Here is a 19631-nt window from a genome sequence, read left to right on the forward strand (position 1 = left end):
AATGAATGCTACAAAAGCCAGGTTGTATTGAACCAGTGAATCTGTTCACAAACGTGCTTCCTTTTGAAAGTGTCTGATACTTTATGCTATTATTATAGTCTTGCATCTTGCAAAGCTGTACACATTACCCAACGTGCTAGTGAAGGAAGAGAGTTTTATTCACTGTCTTCTTGTCATTTAGCACCCCTTAATAGAAGTCGTGTAAGTGACTGTGACACAATACGTACCAGAATGCTTTTCACTTACTATTGACATGCAAGCCAAGCACATACAACCCTTAGGACTGGTATCAGTTTGTATTGATTTCACAAGAGTTGTGTAACAGAAAGATGTTTGTCACAATGATGTCATGATACTACCCAACAAGCACATTGTATCTTATAACAACATCTTTACAATATACACAAGTTTCCACAGCAATGATAATTTCATGTAGGTTAATCTACAACCAAAGAAGCAAGTGTCTCCAGTTGCTACTTTTCTCTTAGTACGTGATAGGATTGTGTTAAGGTAGAGGTCTCCTTTCAGCTTCACCAGCAGGGTAATACAATATTTCTATTTGGAATTAACTTGTAGGGAACCTCATTATTTTATCAGCAGCATACTTAAAACTGTTCAAAATAGAATCATTTGAGAATTTATTGGGGCTGGGCAGTAGTGGTGCACGCCTTTAATTCCAGCACTCAGGAGGCAGAGGCAGGCAGATTTCTGAGGCTAGCCTGGTCTACAGAGTGAGTTCCAGGACAACCAGGGCTATACAGGGAGAGGGAGAGGGAAAAGAAAAGAAAAAAAGCAAATTTATTATATCTTAAGTGAGCATTTAACAAAACTAGATCCCATTCAAAAGAGAAAAGCAGCCTATTTGTAAGAACTTTATACCTAAATATATGTTGTACAATTTATGTTTCGAGCTAACAAGATAGAATTTATGACAGCAGTTTTTAAGTCGCATAGCATTACTATGTTAGAGAATATAACCCACTAAGCATTTACAAAGAATTCCTCAGAGGAAGAAGTTTTGAAGGGCTTCAGTGAGCCCTTTTAATAGGTACAGGGAACTCAGAACTTAAGTTTTATATAGGAGAGAGACTATCCATAAACATCAGGGTTTTGTTTCGTTTTGTTTAATATTGGCCCTATACTTGACCATTAGTCTGTCCTAATAAAGCTTATGGTCGTCTTTTCAGAAAACTGGTCCTCCCAGTAATTACATGCTTTTAAAAATTAAATGTTTAGAAATATGTGTGGGGCTGACACCATTGCATACACCAGCAAGATTTTGCTGAAAGGACCCTGATGTCTCTTGTGAGGCTATGCTGGTGCCTGGCAAACACAGAAGTGGATGCTCACAGTCAGCTATTGGATGGAACACAGGGCCCCCAATGGAGGAGCTAGAGAAAGTACCCAAGGAACTCAAGGGATCTGCAACCCTATAGGTGGAACAACAATATGAACTAACCAGTACCCCCGGAACTCGTGTCTCTAGCTGCATATGTAGCAGAAGATGGCCTAGTTGGCCATCATTGGGAAGAGAGGCCCCTTGATCTTGCAAACTTTATATGCCTCAGTACAGGGGAACACCAGGGCCAAGAAGTGGGAGTGGGTGGATAGGGGAGTGGGGGTGGAGGGCATGGGGGACTTTTGGGATAACATTTGAAATGTAAATGAAGAAAATACCTAATAAAAATATGATAAAGAATGGTTACTTATTTTGGCCAACATGGGAGGACATAGAAGGATGGCATTAACTATGAGGAACTTGGCCCAGTAAGTCCCCAAATCTAACACTTCAATGCTGTATTTTATAACATCCACCACTGTAAGAAATAATTTATGTTGCTTATAAACCGACAGCTTGTGAAAAAAAAAAGAAAGAAAGAAATACGTGTGGGAAGGAAGCCAATGAGCATATCTTCATCACCTACACTATCTTCTCTACCCACTTGGCTTTGGTTAGGCCCAGGTTTCCAAAGATAATTGAATACATAAGTAATTGTCTCACACTTCATAGGCAGTAAACAAAATCTATTTTCTAGAAGGTATTAAAAACTTAAAATGTGGCCAGGTACAGTAACATGCACCTTTCATTCTAGCAGTTTAAGGACAGCCAATTACATGGTGTGTCTTATGCCAGCCAGGGCTACATACTGAGACTATGTCTCACAAAACAAACAATAACTCAAAATGCTTTCAAGAAGAAAAAGCTTCCTCAAGTTAAAAAAAAAAAAGTGCTTTGCTTTTGAACTAAGGAAGAACAGATGTTCCTACAAGGTTTTAGACTGCTGTCTTTCTTTGAACTTTTTTTTTCATGAATGATTCGTCACTTTAATTGTGTTCTTATTGATAAGATTATATGTTCCTCGTATCAACAGAGTTTTTTAAAACAGAAAATATCTCCTGCTTCCACAGAATTTAGTGATCATCTAAATGATCAGTTTATGATGGTGTACTTATATTTACTTCCTAATATTCTTCGATTTTTGTCTTTGTTTTATTTCCTTTAGTGAGTATTAGAGGTAGAAGTATTTGTGGTGCTATAAAATCCTAAGTTCCTTTAGGAAAGATATGATTGTTTTCATTTACACTAACCTAATGAGAGCTCTGGTTTGGTTTTCCCCTACTCTTGTCAAACTTTTAGACTATTCTTGGTGCCATGAGGGATGTGGTCAAGCACAGAACTTCTATTTTCATTGCACATAGATTGTCAACAGTGGTTGATGCAGATGAAATCATTGTCCTGAGCCAGGTAAGAGAAAAACTTTAAAAGTTAGTATTCATTGCTATTCAATCTTAATTAGAGAAGTTTTTGTCCCTTAGACTGACCTGGTAAAAATCAGTGGATCACAAAACCAAGAGAAATGAATGAAGGAAATGTACCTGTAGGGAGGTGGGAGGAGTGAACGGAGGCTATGAGAGGGGTGGGGGAGTAGCAGTACATTTTAAATATATGTTCTTATCAAAGAACAAATTTAATAGACGCTATAAAAATGAAAAATGATAATATTCGAAGAAAATTAGAACTAGATATAGGTACCTGAAATTTAATTATTGTGCCTAAAATAATATTATAGAATCTGTGTTCTTTGGATGACATTGGATCCTAGTAGTATACTGGGTTTCATCCCTTTTGTAGGAAGTAATACATGAAATTTTGAAGAAGAATAAACTATAGTAACTTGCTCTTCATTAAAGTACTAAAAGTAAATATTTGATCAGGAAAGTATTTTTCATTATGGAAGCATATTTTCAAGGGTTGTCTAAATAAAATAATTTTTCTGCATTCAGTTTTGTCCTGAAAAAAATCTGTGCATGATGTCTTTGATGTATTTTCATTGTTTTGGTGCTGTACATAACCTTAATGTTCTAAACATTACAGTAAAATAGAAATGATCATTTAAACATGACCACTTATGTTTTTGTTTTCCTTATACACAAAGTAAGAAAATATCCTTTTGGGGGCTGGAGAGATGGCTCAGTGCTTAAGAGCACTGACTGCTCTTCCAGAGGTGCTGAGTTCAATTCCCAGCAACCACATGGTGGCTCACAACCATCTATAATGGGATCTGATGCCCTCTTCTGGTATGTTTGATGACTACTACAGTGTACTCACATACATAAAATAAATAAATAAGAAAAAGAACCCATCGGATTAAAAACAAAAAGAAAATATCCTTTTTGACATCTTAGGGGTTTGCTATACAAGCTTACTACTATCTATATGATCTCAGCAAATCAAAATATCATTGTTGTGATTGGCAGAGTTGAAAATGTTTACTTATTGTCCTTTATAACTTTCTGTAAGGGTCTCTTTCCCTGACTGTTAGTGATTATTTCTAACACTGTTCACTTTTCCATCATTATCTTTCTCTTCTAATCAATATTTCAGTTCTTTATTGTTTTGAAGCCTGTGTGTTGAGAGTTAAGAGATAGGAAGCAATTATGTGCTTTCAATAATTTTGAGTAATCAAGAGGGGTGTTTTAATGATGCTGCAGATTGAACTCGGAGCCTTATACATGCAAGCAAGTGTTGTATCATTGAAGTATATTTGCAGCCTGAGAGAGTATTTTTTTCATTCTCCTAAAGCTTAGATATTGTTTTGTATTGTGATGGCTATGCTCTGCTCTATAAGGGGTTTGTATGCTTCTGACTTTAAGCTTATTAGTTTATTCATAAATGTTTACATTCTTTAGACAAGATGTTTGTTCCCAATATTATTATGCCAGAATATCTTAAATGGTAACTTAAACCTTGCTCTATCTTTGTATTTAAGAGCCTGAAGTAAAATCTGGTATCTTGGGTCTTTTTAACTATGCTTTCCAATTGTATGCAATTGTGCTCTCCGAGCTTTTACTAAGTAATGGGAAATGTTCGACTTTCTTAGCAAATAATCTAGTTCCATGTATCTGTGCAGTTATTTCACAACATTGCCCCTTGGGTTTTGAATTAGAATTAATGTATTAACACCTTAATAGTATCTATATCTACACACAGTCTTCCTATTTTTATTTGTTGGGTCTCTAATTGCTTAGTTATGTGACCTCATTTTCAACTGATGGTCTGTCTGTCACCTCAGGCACGCTTATCAAAACTTGTTTATGACATTTCTATAAAGATGGCCTATCTATGAGACATCTGATTGAACATAGAAAATTAGACACATTTGTCTCCCCTCCTTCATCCAAAATAAAATAAAACTGAAGGAATGAAATGAGTATAATTATAAATCAACAAATTTTCTAGAAGAGGACTTAACATTGCACAAAGGATATCAGCAAATATGGGGAAGATGTTAAGTGGGTAGATTAAAAGGACTAAGAAATATGGATAGTATGACTTGCCAAAATAGAGAGAAAGCACTTTTAAAAAATGACTTGGTTTATACTGTAGAAGCCTGAAATGGCTCAGAAACTGGAAGCATCAGGATATTATAAAAAGTAAGATGACTATGAGGCGAAAATAGCAGAATTCATGTTTCTATAAGAAATAGAAGCCAGACAGCCTGGCGTGGTGGCGCACGCCTTTAATCCCAGCACTCGGGAGGCAGAGGCAGGCGGATTTCTGAGTTCGAGGCCAGCCTGGTCTACAAAGTGAGTGCCAGGACAGCCAGGGCTACACAGAGAAACCCTGTCTCGAAAAACCAAAAAAAAAAAAAAAAAAAAAAAAAAAAAAAAAAGAAATAGAAGCCAGGCTTTTAAACACAAGCTTGTCATTCCAGCTATTAGGGAGTGGAAGCCTGAGCAACTTAGTAAAACTCTAAAAATAAAAATATAAAAGGGCCTGATATATAGCTTAATGGTAGCAAGTGTAAAGCTCATTGCGAAGCTAACTAAAATCATGAAAATAAATCAAAGGTACAAATTATATATATATATACATATATATATATGTATATATATATATAAATGAACACTAACAGGAAGCAACACTGTCATATTGATAATAGAAATAATCCATGTAATTTTTTGTTTGTTTGTTTTTTGGTTTTTTGAGACAGGGTTTCTCTGTATAGCCCTGGCTGTCCTGGAACTCACTTTGTAGACCAGGCTGGCCTCGAACTCAGAAATCCACCTGCCTCTGCCTCCCGAGTGCTGGGATTAAAGGCGTGCACCACCACGCCCGGCTCATGTAATTTTTAACATAGTACTTCAACTATATACTCTTATTATTAAATGTCCTAATTTGCTTCTTTGTTGTGATAAAACATTGACCAAAAAGAATTTACTTGGTTTACAAGTTACAGTCTGCTGATGTAAAGACCATGGAGGAATGGTGCTTACTGCCTCTCCCTGCTCAGCCTGCTTGTTTATTCACCCCAGAACTACCTGCACAGTGATGGCACCACCCACAGTGTGCTGGGGTCTGCCACAATAATCAAGTAAATGCCCTTCAGTCTTGCCTACAAGCCAATCTTAAGAAAGCATTCTCTCAGTGGAGGTTCCTTCTTCCAAGATGCCTGGGCTTGTGTCAAGTTAACATGAACAAAACAACAACAACAACAACAAAAACCCCAGGATATTTTTTAATCTAGCACAAATGTATTGCAAGGCTAACTAGTCCAAAAGAAATAGTTGGTGATTTTATAGAAGTACCCAGTTTGAAATGATTTTCTATACAAGACTGAACAGCATATGCTAAGTAATGCACTGCTCTTAGATCAGAGCCCTTACTTGGGAGAAGAAAGATGCAAGTAAAAAAAAAATCATCAAAGGAAAGCAAGACTCTCACAAGGTTACATTTTAACAGAATTATCTATATAAATTTCTGATACGAAAAGTATTCTAATTCTGTCCACTGAAAAAGCCCGGAAGCGATGAAAGTCTGTAAGTAATGAGCATTCCTGGGACACAGATCTTGGGTACTAAATTACTGTTTCTCACTAAAAGGAACCAAACCTCCTTCGATAAAAGCTGATCTGGGGCTGGGAAACTAATGAACACATGTCACAGGGACACAGGAACCACTTTGAATGACCTCCCACTGGCCAAATGTGGGATAATTAGAGCAGTAAAAAGAATAATGGCACTAATGAGTTGTAACACAATGAGTAAAAAACTAATTTCTGGGTTCATGATAATACTTTTAAAACAAGAACTACCAAGAGGAAAAGGAAAACCCTTTAAGAATACCACCAGCCAGCTTGTAGAAGGAATGATAAATTCAGGGAATCAGATTTTGCAACCACCATTGTAGTAATTGTTTAAGAAAACAGTCATCTTAGACTGAATAAACTATTGAGGAAGAGACTATTCAGTCAGTTTGAAGTAAATCACTTAGATTACATATTATTACAAAGATAAAATTTGACAGTTAGTTTGAGAAATTGGGTAGATATCCGTAAGCATGTGATCAAATTTCTTATCAGTAAAGGAGCAAATTGGTTTGTGTACCTCCTGGTGTGATAGTACATTGAGGACATTTTTACCCTTTTTAAAATTGACTATTTTTAATTGTGTGTGTGGGGGGGATTGGGGTGTGGAGATTGTCCATGTGAGTGCAGTGTCCAAAGAAGCCCGAAGTAGGCCATGAATCCCCTGAAGCAGGAATTACAGGTCATTATGAGCTGCCCAAGGTGGGTACTGGGAACCTGGCTCAGATCCTCTGAAAGATGAGCAACAGTAGAGCCATCTCTGGCTCCACATGACCTATTTTTAATTTAAACAAAAAAGGTTTAACCTGGATCTACTAATCTGGAACAACTAGATGAATCCAAAGTGAAGGACAGTCTTAATGAACAATTATAAACCATTTAGACCTGGACATTTGAGAAATACCAGGGCCACAAAGAGAAAAGTAGCACGCAGTTAGAAACTTAGTGTGTGAATTTTGTATGGCACTCAGAACTTTTTTTTTTTTTTTGGCTATTTTATTTATTTGCACTTCAAATATTATCCCCCTTCCTGGTTACTCCTCCACAAACTCTCCATCCCATCCCTCTCTCTCTCCTCCCCTGCTTCTATGAGGGTGCTCCTCCACCCACTCACTCACTCCTGCCTCTCCGCTCTGGCATTCCCCCTACACTGGGGCATCAAGCCTCCACAGGACCAAGGGGCTCCCCTCCCACTGATGTCAGATAAAACCATCTTCTGTGACATATGCAGCTGGAGCCATGGGTCCCTCCATGTCTACTCTTTGGTTGGTGATTTAGTCCCTGGGAGCTGGGGATGGGGGCCGGGTGGAGAGGGTCCGGTTAGTAGATATTGTTGTTCTTCCTATAGGGCTGCAATCCCCTTCAGCTCCTTCCATTCTTTCCCTAGCTCTTTCCGGGGATCAGTCCAATGGTTGGCTGCAAACATCCACATCTGTATTGGTTAGGTGCTGGCAGAGCCTCTCCAAGAACAGTTTATACCAGGCTCCTGATAGCAAGCACTTTTTTGGCATCAGCAGTAGTGTCTGGGTTTGGTGTCTGTAGATGGGATGGATCCCCAAGTGGGGCAGTCTCTGGATGGCCTTTCCTTCAGTCTCTGCTCCACACTTTGTCCTCGTATTTCCTTTAGACAGGAACAATTTGGGATTAAAATTTTTTAGATGGGTGGGTGGCCCCATCTCTCAACTAGGGGCTGTGCCTATGGGAGGTGGTCTCTACAGGTTCTATCTCCTTTTTGTTGGGTATTTCAGCTAATGTCATCCCCGCTGGGTCCTGGGAGCCTCTTGCTTTCCTAGCATCTGGGACTATATAGTGGCTACCCCAGCTCCCTATCCACCACTGCTACATATTTCTGTTCAATTTTCTGACCCTCTGTACTTCTTTCCTGTCTCTTCCCATACCTGATCCTGCCCCCTTTTTATTCCCTCCCCCTCCTCTCTTCTCCCAGGTCCCTCCCTCCCTCCCTCTACTTCCTATGATTTGCACTCAGTTCTTTAAAAATTAGAAACATTTAAGTTCATTATGTTAGTTTTCTTCAGATCCTAGATGGAAAAAAAGCAATAAAGGGGATTAACTGTAATAGTTAAAAATGAAGTATATGTTAGATTAAAGTAATGTGTCATTGTTAAATTTCTTGGGTATGATATGATTATACCAGGCATGTAAAAGTGTTCCTTATTTTTAAGAGATACATACTAATGAAATATTTAGGAATATAATATAATTGATATCTACAACTCATGCTCAGATTGACAAATATAGTGTGTTTGTGTATATAGGTAAAGTAATATTAGGTAGAAAAAAACCTGTGAGAAAATGTGTCTAAAATCCTAGCACCTACATGATTCAACAGAAAATTCATAGTCCATAAAGTAAGCAACACAAAACACTTGAATAGTCATAACAAAATGAACAGAAGCAGAATTTGTGAAGAATGCAGCAGAGGGGAAGTTGAATCATCTCCAACTTCCTTAACAAGTTGATAAATAATGCCAGAAATCAATAAGTCAAGAAACAGATGTAAACATATATGTGTATATCCATATATGTGTGCAAATCCAGAATTTAGGCATTGACATAAATTTTATTAATATTACAGAAATATATGGAAAAATACTGTCAATAGGAATGCCTGTGAAAGTGACAAATTCTCTCATCGTGTTTAACAAATTAGTTGTGGGTCAATGTATGGAACCCATGTCAAATTAATGAAATGCTGTCTTTAATAGGTATTGTTAACAAAGAGAGCTACTGAACAGAATAAACTAATTTCATTAAGTTTTCTTTATTTCATGAAATTTTATTTCAAAATTCACATGGATTTCACAATATTGTTTTTAAATCCTTTAAATCCTTACATAAATAACAGTGCTTTTGATTTGAACATTTGCTGATTACAGAAAATATCACCTTTTTAGAATTTTAATCTTTCCTTTATACCTTCCAAAATGAAAATAAGACAGTAAAGCTTCATTTTCCTTACATAAAATGGTGTTTGTGCTGTTGGATCTCATCATTTCTGTTCACGGGGCAGAGGAGCGCGTCAGGGAAGAAACATTCCTCCCTCAGCTTTCACTCTGGGGCTAAATGAACACAGGACCTTCAAATAGTTCCTCTTCATAAATTACTGTACAGTTTTAGATACTATACTAGTTAACTGACCTTGGTCCACATTTACCTTGTGTTTTCTTTGTAGGGGAAGGTAGCTGAACGTGGTACCCACTATGGTCTGCTTGCTAACTCTAGCAGTATCTATTCAGAGATGTGGCATACACAGAGCAACCGTGTACAGAACCAGGATAGCCTCGGATGGGATGCAAAGAAAGAGAGTCTCTCCAAAGAGGAGGAAAGAAAGAAGCTCCAAGAAGAAATTGTCAACAGTGTGAAAGGCTGTGGAAATTGTTCCTGCTAAGGAACACAGACATTTTCTCATCTCTCTTTTTGTTGTCTTGTTTGGTTTTGTTTGCCATTAGCATTTGCACTGAAGTAGAACCAGGTCACAAAAACACAAATCATACATTCCCATTCCTTTAATCCTATTAAATATGATTTATTTAAAGGAGGGTTTGATTTTTATGTCTTTCACCATCTTTTGAATGTGACATCTATAATTATCCCCAAATTATTTTCTTGTTCCTGCCCCAAGAGTGCTCAGTACATAATTTTTGTTACCGCTTAATTTTACCTTACAACTGTGTTTGAAGTCTGACATCCATTTGATATCAATAACCAGGTGAATTAGAGTGTTTCTGAATTTAAGTAGTCTTTAAAAACCTCCTTTATGCTGACAAGTTGTAAGGAGACCATTTTTTTTCTCTTAAAATTAAACAGGAATAAAAACAGAAGTGTAGGGTTTTTTTTTCTCCTCTTTCCTCCTTCCAGTTATATTTCCTTGTCAATCTGAAAATTAGTTTGAAAACATATAAGTTAGAATTTATCAAAAAATGAACTATATTTGTACTTTGGGCATTTTACTTTTAGATACCTATAATTACAGTTTTTATTGTGCCCTTTTTAGAAAAAAAAAAAGTCGTTATCTTTAATCACCACTGTTGCTCTTATCTAGTGATTAGTATTTTATTTTACCCCCAAAATTTTTGTTTTGGATGAAAATTAATTTTTCTCTAAAGTCTCACAAACCTTGATGTCATTTGAGAGTTATTTATACTGAGAATGATCCCAAAAGCTTGGGGAATTAATAGTCTTTCCTATTTCCAACTTCAGTGCACTGCATTGGCTATCTGAAGTTATACAGAGACATAAGTAAAATGGATGTTGTACACCCACACATGTGTCTGTGTACACACTCAAACATTTATATAAACCAGTGTCCACATAACAACTCCTTAAAACATTTGGTAAATAGCAAAGGATTCCATATATACATACACTGTTTAGATGACCAGGTATCTTAATCTATAGTGATACTTCAGAATTGCTATGTCTACTATAAGGCTTTTTCTTATTCATAATTTAATGAATTCTGTTAAGTCTAATGTAAAAAAAAGACTAAGTGATATATTCAAGTTTTACTGAGATAAAATAGGAAATCATTTTACATATTAGAAATAATTATTAAAATGAGATACACATTTCACTTAAAAAGTTGTTCTTGGGCTGGTGAGATGGCTCAGTGGGTAAGAGCACCCGACTGCTCTTCCGAAGGTCCTGAGTTCAAATCCCAGCAACCACATGGTGGCTCACAACCATCCGTAACAAGATCTGACTCCCTCTTCTGGAGCGCCTGAAGACAGCTACAGTGTACTTACATATAATAAATAAATAAATCTTTTTTTAAAAAAGTTGTTCTTTTAAGCTAGGCATGGTACTATGCACCAGGAGCCACATCAGGAAATTGAAGTCAGGAATTTGAGGCTAGCCTGGACAATATAGGAAGACCCTGTCTCTTAAAGCTGAAAAAGAAAAAAAGTTCTCTTGATTCAGTATGAATTAAATTTGTTCAAAACACGTGTCTATCATGAATTGCCACATAATCATTTGTAATGTGGTTTTATTTCTCAGGAAAGGTCCTAAACTGCCTATAACGTTACAGTTTTAATGTTAATGATAATTTAGTATGGGAGAGATTATTATTTTTGATTTGTAAATTAGTATTAGTTAATGAATATCTTCAATTATACTACAATAGTTTGATAAACTGAGGCCAGTATTTCATTTAGTCTTTGATAGCAAAGTAAGTTATGTGGGATCTTGCTTTTAAAGTTGAAGGTAATACTTCAGTATGTCCTGGACTGGAAACTAGCTTTGGTTTGCTTTGTTGGTATCAGTGCTGCTCTCAAGGGGAAATGGAGTACATCCTTTGAATAAGTCACTTCCATTACAGGAGATGGAGTTAAATGTATATAAACATCTTGCTTCTGTGTTAATTCCTATGTTTACACTGATGCTGATGGACATGCTGAAACTCAGTTACACAGACAAGCAGTGTGTACTAATTATTAGGAAGAATTGTTCTTGTCATGTACACAGCAGTGTTCAAAGCAAGTTATTTTGTAATATGGAGAACATTTTACTCCAGGGATAGGAATATTTTCAGGGGAGGAATAATTTCCCCACTAAGATTTTGAAACTTTTTTTTTCATATGATTGCAGATGGTTCCGAGGCCACTGTAGTCATTAACCTGTTATCAGCTAACAAAACTTAAATTACCTGAAAAAGACACTTGGTGCAGAGGCCATAACTAAGTCTTAAAGACATCTTTTTAAAAACTACATCATCCTTAGGTAGTTCTATAGAGGGAAATAATAGACAGATTAAGATGAAAGAAAAGCTTTCTGGGATGATTCAGTTATAGGAAATGCCAAGAAAAGGGCATTTAATTATAATATCCTAATTTTACATCACAACATTACAGAATTACACAAAAGGATAATGTGTATAATTTTTTTTAAATTAGTGTTGCAGGAATGTTTTTTAAATGTACTAGAGGATGAATAATTTGAGCTCTGAAAATAGAGGAAGATGATGGGGTTCATTTCTCACCTCTCTTTATTTTAAATATTAAAAAATATATTTTCTTCCTAAAGGAATTCCAGTTTACAAAAGTTAACTTGAAACCAAGGTAATTTAGGATCATAAAAACGGGGCCAGATGCCTTCCTGATCGCTCTTAACATAGGACTGTCTTGGTATGCAGATGTGCTTCTTTGTGATCAGGGAGAGCTTCGCATCTGGACATGAACAAGCTCAAGATATGCATTCCCTTTTCCTCTGCAGGGATTTGCATCTTTTATATACCTTAAGAGAAACATTTTGTCTTTCCCCTCTATGTTGACAGATCTCAGTTTGAGTGGATAGTTGTTTTATAAAACTTGTTTTGCTCTAAGTGCTAGGTATTTAAAAACTGTGTGATTCCTTGGTTCTAGAGCCTTTTCCCTGCTGCCATCTTGTTGCTATCCTTCCTACTTGCTGAATACGTCACCAAGTAGCAACCTTTGCTAGAATATATTCCTAATTTCCTCATCTTGTAACTTATTACAGGGTATTCTGTTGTGAACTAGCAGTTTAGAGTGTTTAAATATGTTTGTAATTATAGTTTGTTTTTAATTATAGAAAAATTCCTTCTTTTCCCCTCTATGAGTGTATTGATTTGGAATGTAAATTGTATGATAAATCATAACATTGAGTGAAACACTCTGGATAAAGCTGATTAAGACAAAACATCTCAGCCAAGCATTTACCTTACCACAGTTCTCTTGTTTATAGCAACCTATGCAGATAATCATTACTGAATAAACATAATGTCTTTGTGCCTAGAAATGAGTGTCTGATGGAAATCACTTTTTTGCAATATTCATGGAAGCTGATTTTTTTTTTTGTACCTATCCACTTGAAGTAAATACAGGTAATTACTAGCACTCTGGAAAGATGGCCTTGCGGCTTTATACAAAAGGTGAAAACTTGACATTTTTTCAAAAGCAAAGTAAACATTTGCAGAGTTCATTATGTAGATAAAATGGTGGCAAATTATAGTGGCTTTATTTAGCCTTAAGCTGTCATAATTTTTGATAGCCAACCAGTGAAAGGTCCCTAGTTTCTTACTTATCCCCAGTTTCTCAGTTGGAATGATTAGAAGGGAAAGCTTGGGGTGGAGAAATGTCTTGCCTGCATTTTGATTACCTAGGTAGAATTGGAAACGAACTGTGTTCTAATTAAAAACAGATTGGAACTTAAAAAAAAAATACAGATTGTTTCCATATTTCATGTTCTCATATAGCTACAGTAAAATGTTCACTGGTGCCTTTCTGTTTCTCTTTCATAAAACCATAGGGTTGAAAGGTCATTTAATGCATTTTTTTCTCATTCTATAAATGAGGAAGCTGAACTTCAAGAGAAACTGCTGCACTGGATGAAAACCACAGTTCCTGAGAGTTAATTCTTGTGCTGTACCACATTTCCACTCAGAAATCACATTTGAAAATAAGTAGGGGACCCAGATATAGCTGTCTCTTGTAAGACTATGCCGGGGCCTAGCAAACACACAAGTGGATGCTCACAGTCAGCTATTGGATGGATCACAGGGCCCCCAATGGAGGAGCTAGAGAAAGTATCCAAGGAGGTAAAGAGATTTGCAACCCTATAGGTGGAACAACAATATGAACTACACAGTATCCCCAGAGCTCGTGTCTCTAGCTGCATATGTATCAGAAGATGGCCTAGTCAGCCATCAGTGGAAAGAGAGGCCCATTGGTCGTGCAAACTTTATATGCCCCAATATAGGGGAACGCCAGGGCCAAAAAGAATGGGAATGGGTGGGTGGGGGAGCAGGTGGGGGACTTTAGGGATAGCATTGGAAATGTAAATGAAATAAATACCTAATAAAAAAAACAATTTTTTTTTTTAAAAAAAGAAAGAAAAGAAGTAGGAGGGGTCAGCATTTGAGAATGGAGAAGTAAGGAGCTCCACAGGCCTGCTCGCCAACAAAGCAACACTGTAACAGCTTTTTTTTTTTTAGAGTTTTTTATTGGTTATTTTATTTATTTACATTTCAAATGTTATCCCCCTACCCAGTTTCCCTTCCACAAACCCCCCTATCCCCTGCCCCATCCCCTCTGCTTCTATGAGGGTGCTCCCCTATCCACCCTCCCACCCACCCACTCCTGCCTCACTGCCCTAGCATTCCCCTGCACTGGGGCATCAAGCCTCCACAGGCCCAAGGGCCTCTCTTCCGGAACATTTATGTCAGATAAGGCCATCCTCTGTTACATATGTGTCTGGAGCCATGGGTCCCTCCATGTGTACTCTTTGGTTGGTGGTTTAGTCCCTGGGAGCTCTGGGGGTGGGGGGTGTGGTTGGTTGATAATTGTTCTTCCTATGGGGCTGCAAACCCATTCAGCTCCTTCAGTCCTTTCTCTAACTACTTAATTGGGTTCCCTGTGCTTACCCTGATGGTTGGCTGCAAGCATCTGTATCTGTATTGGTCAGACTCTTGCAGAGCCTCTCAGAGGACAGCTATACCAGGCTCCTGTCAGCAAGCCCTTGGCATCAGCAGTAGTGTCTGGGTTTGGTGTCTGTAAATGGGATGGATACCTAGGTGGGGCAGTCTCTGGTTGGCCTTTCCTTCAGTCTCTGCTCCACTCTTTGTCCCTGCATTTCCTTTTGGTGGGAGCAATTCTAGATTAATATTTTTGAGATGTGTGAGTAGGATGGGGAACTGAGGGTAGCCACTAGAAAGTTCCAAATGCTAGGGACCCAAGAGGTTCCCAGGACCTAACAGGAATGACATTAGCTGAAATACAAATTGTTTTAGGGGCCAGAGAGATTGCTCAGTGGTTAAGAATATATACCTGCTCTTGCAGAGGACCCAAGTTCAGTTCCTAGCACCTACATCAGGCAGTTCAACTGCTTGTAACTCAACTTCCAAGAATCCAACACCCTCTTCTGGCCTCTGAAGGCACCTAACTGTACTCAAGTGCACATACCTACACAAACACACTTTGCATGCACATACTTTGAAAATATACTCAGGAGGCAGAGGCAGGCTGATTTCTGAGTTTGAGGCCAGCCTGGTCTACAAAGTGAGTTCCAGGACAGCCAGGGCTATATAGAGAAACCCTGTCTCGAGAAAATAAATAAATAAATAAATAAATAAATAAATAAATAAATAAATAAATATATGTATATATATATGTGTGTGTGTGTGTGTGTGTGTGTGTGTGTGTATTTCATTGCTTTAAAGAAAAATAGTCTATTGAAAGCTTCTGAAAATACCCTAAGGACGTATAGGAAATGGAAAAACATTTAAGACAGTCTAATCTTAAGAACAGCAAAAGACTGTGGCCTTTAAGAAATGCTATGTTCCATATGCTCTGTGCTGGAAGCTCTAACCTGCGCGTTCTGCTCTGAGCAGGTGTGGGAAAGACCATGAAGATAGTGGGGGTACCTAGGACCTCATCTCCCAGTTTCCTACTTGAGGCTGTAGTTTTCTTTTGTCATCAGAGCTACCTGTATTTCTTTTTAAATCTACGTTCTATCCTTTCCTCTCGTATGTGTGTCTTAGCCCATTTTCTGCTGCCATGGCAAAACATGAAAAAGTGAGCTATAAAGATTTGAATTTTATTTGGCTGTGATGCTAATCATATGATGCTAATATCTGATTGCCATCTGATGAAAGCCCTTTTGCTGTGTCATGGCATAGTAGAAGATACACAGGGGAAGAGAGAGGGAGCGTATAGTCACATCTCTTACAAAGACAATGGTACCATCATGGGCATCACACTGTCATGATCTCATTTTATGTCCCTGGGATCCCACCACCAAATGCCATTAACATGAACTTTTTTCAACACATGAAACTTGGAAGTATACACTCCAACCACAGTTGAGTATTCCATGTTTGAGGACAATCATGCTAATTTTTCTTCTCCAGCTTATTCACGGGGTGGAAATTTCACTTAAAATTGGCCCTACTCCAGTGCAGTTCAGTATTGCAGAATTTCTGATCAAGGGGAAATATATGTCATTGGATGGATCCATCTGTGGGTAACTGACTTCATTTGAAAGCATGGAGAACTCCGTTAGTAAAGACATTCATAGTGAAAAGCAGTAGAGGTCTTAGAATAGATCAATTAGGACAGTACCTCTCAACTTTTCTAATGTTGTGACCCTCAAATACAGATCTTCATGGTGTGGTGATCCCTCAACTATTAAACTATTTCATAGATACGTCATAACTGTAATTTTGCTACTGTTATGAATCATAATGTAAATATATAGTTCCCCATGATCTTAGGAGACTTCTGTAAAGGATCTCAACACACAAGTCGAGATCTGCTGAATTAGGAACTGGCAGAAAACAAAAGAGTAGCCAGGATATTGAGCAGAAATGAAAGAGAAAAAGCCTTCCCGGGAGCAGTCAATTTAGAGGTTGGGAAAATTACAAATCATCAAGGAGAAACTTTGTTTCTATAATTGCATAGGAGTCCATCTAAAAATCTCTGGTTCCAAGAAGTACGTTGTAAGGCACAAAAGAAAACGAGAATTTAGTCCAAACATTGAGAACATAATATTAAGTACTGCCATAGTGGGCCAGTCATCGTCATATACAAAGGAATCCCAGATTTCTAACAACAGGTGATCAGGTGCGAGAAACCCAGAAGACAAAGTAGTGGCATTCAAACTGCTGAAATAATGTTTCATTCAAAAGTATTATATTCCAGCCAGATGTGCCCACTGGTACAGTGGTGGCATGACTTCCATTACCTTCTGATTAGAGTTATGGCCCATTCCACAAGAAGGAATTCATGTCAGGTACTGTAAACTTGGACAAATGCCCATGTCTAGTTGAGGTCATAGACCCTAGGGGGAACCTACTATTACTGCTTTGCTAAATGAATATTCTGTCAAACTGCCTTCTAGATATTTGTGTTTTCACCTTGATCAAAAGAACGTCATTTGGCAGTGATCAGTTATTGATAAAAAAAAGACTCATAACTAGCCAAAATACTAAGAATAAGTGATCAACTAGCCAAAATACTGAGAATAAGTGATCAGCTTTAAATGGGAGATTTTATATATATATATGTATATATATATATACACATACATCACAAAAACACAAAACTTAACCACCACTGCCCCTACACATGCACACGCATACATGCATGCACACAGACACACACACACACGAAAGGCTCAAATACATTGTAGAAAAGGGGATTTGGAAAGAAAGTAAGCTGGAAGATGGGGAGTGCTATGCAATTCAAGATATGACATAGACATTGCTCTCAAATAGCAACTGTAGTTACCTTCACAAGGTCAAGACAGTCCAAATTCCCATGTAGATACTAGAGGGAATCCCAAGGCCCCACTCTAATCGTGGAACTATTGGTAATTAATGCCTGCTGGGGGAGGAAGAGTAATTTTTACAGGGGAGTGAGACTACTGGTAGGGTACCCATTTTTCTGTGAATGACTCTATATCCATGAGTATATGGGGAGTGTTAATTAGACTCAGTGGGTTATAAAGAAACAGGACATAAAGTTGGGAGGGGGATGTGTTGATTAGAAGGGTCTGGTGGGAATTGGAGGAGGAAAGAATGCATTGCATATATGCATGGAATTTTCAAGGAAGAAAAAGACAAAATGTTACTTGTAATTTCACCTCAAGCTATCATTTTAAATTGAAGATAAAATCAAGGGGGTTCCAGACACCTTGCATTAAAATATATTGTCAGTAAATCTGCAAGAAATACAAATGACTCTAACTGCATATGTATCGAAAGATGGCCTATTCGGCCATCACTGGAAAGAGAGGCCCATTGGACTTGCAAACTTTATATGCCCCAATATAGGGGAATGCCAGGGCCAAAAGAATGGGAATGGGTGGGTAGGGAAGTGGGGGGCGCTATGGGGGACTTTTGGGATAGCATTGGAAATGTAATTGAGGAAAATATGTAATAAAAAATATTAAAATTTTAAAAAAAGAAAAGAAAAAACAAACAAACAAAAAAAGAAATACAAATGAGCAAAACAAGCAAAAATAGTCCAAAACAAACAACCCAGGAAGTAATTCAAATCTACAGGAGAAAACCAGTGCTAGTAGAGGCAGTCTAGTGGGTTTGTAAGACAGTATCCCATTAATACTTTCTATAACATTTATAACATTAAAATATAAAAATATAACATTTCTTTTTCTTTCCTTAACTTACAAGGAACTACATAAAACAATCTATACCGTTCTTTTGTTGGAGTGAAAATAAGCTGTCTTAGAGTAATGGTTTATTAACAGTATCTCAGACCCATAGGAACAAGTGGAGAGAACCATACATCTTACATTACAAGCTAATATCACAAGCTTATCTATATCTTCCTTACTGCTTTTTTAAATGTAGTGATTATATTGTGTTAATTTTTGGCACTAACAATAATATAAAACTGGGAGTGTGTAAAGGAGCAGCAGAGCAATGTGCTTTATTTCATTTGGACTACATAGTTTAATTATGAAGTATATTCTCTTAAGGAGGGCTGTGCAATTCTAGATATGACATGGCCATTGCTCTTAACTCATAGCAACTGTAGTTTGTATATTGGAAGTCCTAGAATAAAACCGAGAAAATAACTCTAAGCATACACTTAAAACACCATTAAAAGGTTATGAGCTACTAAAGAATGCTATAGAAAAGGAATAGGAGTCTTTTAATGGAGGAAGCATATAGAAAAAAATCAAAAATATAAATATTTCCTAAACAACTGTTGATATCAGATAACTATCAGTAACAATTCAACAATATAGAAACAAAAGGTAAAGATTGTCAATTGGTTTGAAATATCAAGGTCCTACTGTATGACAAGTAGTGATTTTGTAATCTGAACACTGTATCAGCTAACTGATCGTGCAGAACACTCTACCCCAGACCGATATATTCCATCTTCTTGTGCACATGGAACATCCTTCTGCATAGCACATGTGGTGGACATAAAACAAACCTCAGTCAATTTAAAATAATTGAAAACATACAATAAGAATAAAATTAGAAACTACCATTACAGAGAACTTGGAGATTTCTGAAATATACTGAAATTAAACAGTGTACTTGATAGGCCAGAGAGAGAGAGGGAGAGGGAGAGGGAGAGGGAGAGAGAATTTAGAACACTCAGTGAGTGAGAGGTCTTGGTCCAGGGAAGTTCATCATTTGAAATGTCTGTATTTTGTCAATTTTGAGAGCATAATTTAAACTTCCACCTTAAGAAACTATAACAAAATAAGTGATCATAAATGAATTAACAAATATTACAGCAAAAGTTA

At 37.2% G+C, this 19631-nt stretch overlaps 1 protein-coding gene across 1 annotated transcript in view; it reads left to right on the forward strand.

Annotated features, from left to right (window-relative positions):
• Abcb7 (ATP binding cassette subfamily B member 7) overlaps positions 1-13149 on the forward strand; it is a 135811-nt gene extending 122662 nt beyond the window's left edge. Inside the window, exons 15-16 of the mRNA XM_021152859.2 lie at positions 2639-2746; positions 9562-13149. Of these exons, the coding sequence (XP_021008518.2) occupies positions 2639-2746; positions 9562-9777 (324 nt within the window). The 3' untranslated portion in view covers positions 9778-13149. The remainder of the gene's footprint in view (positions 1-2638; positions 2747-9561) is intronic.
• The last annotated feature ends 6482 nt before the right edge of the window (positions 13150-19631 follow it).

This window comes from Mus caroli, unplaced genomic scaffold (genome assembly GCF_978045245.1).
Source record: "Mus caroli unplaced genomic scaffold, Mus_caroli_1 scaffold_5, whole genome shotgun sequence".
Lineage (NCBI taxonomy): Eukaryota > Metazoa > Chordata > Mammalia > Rodentia > Muridae > Mus > Mus caroli.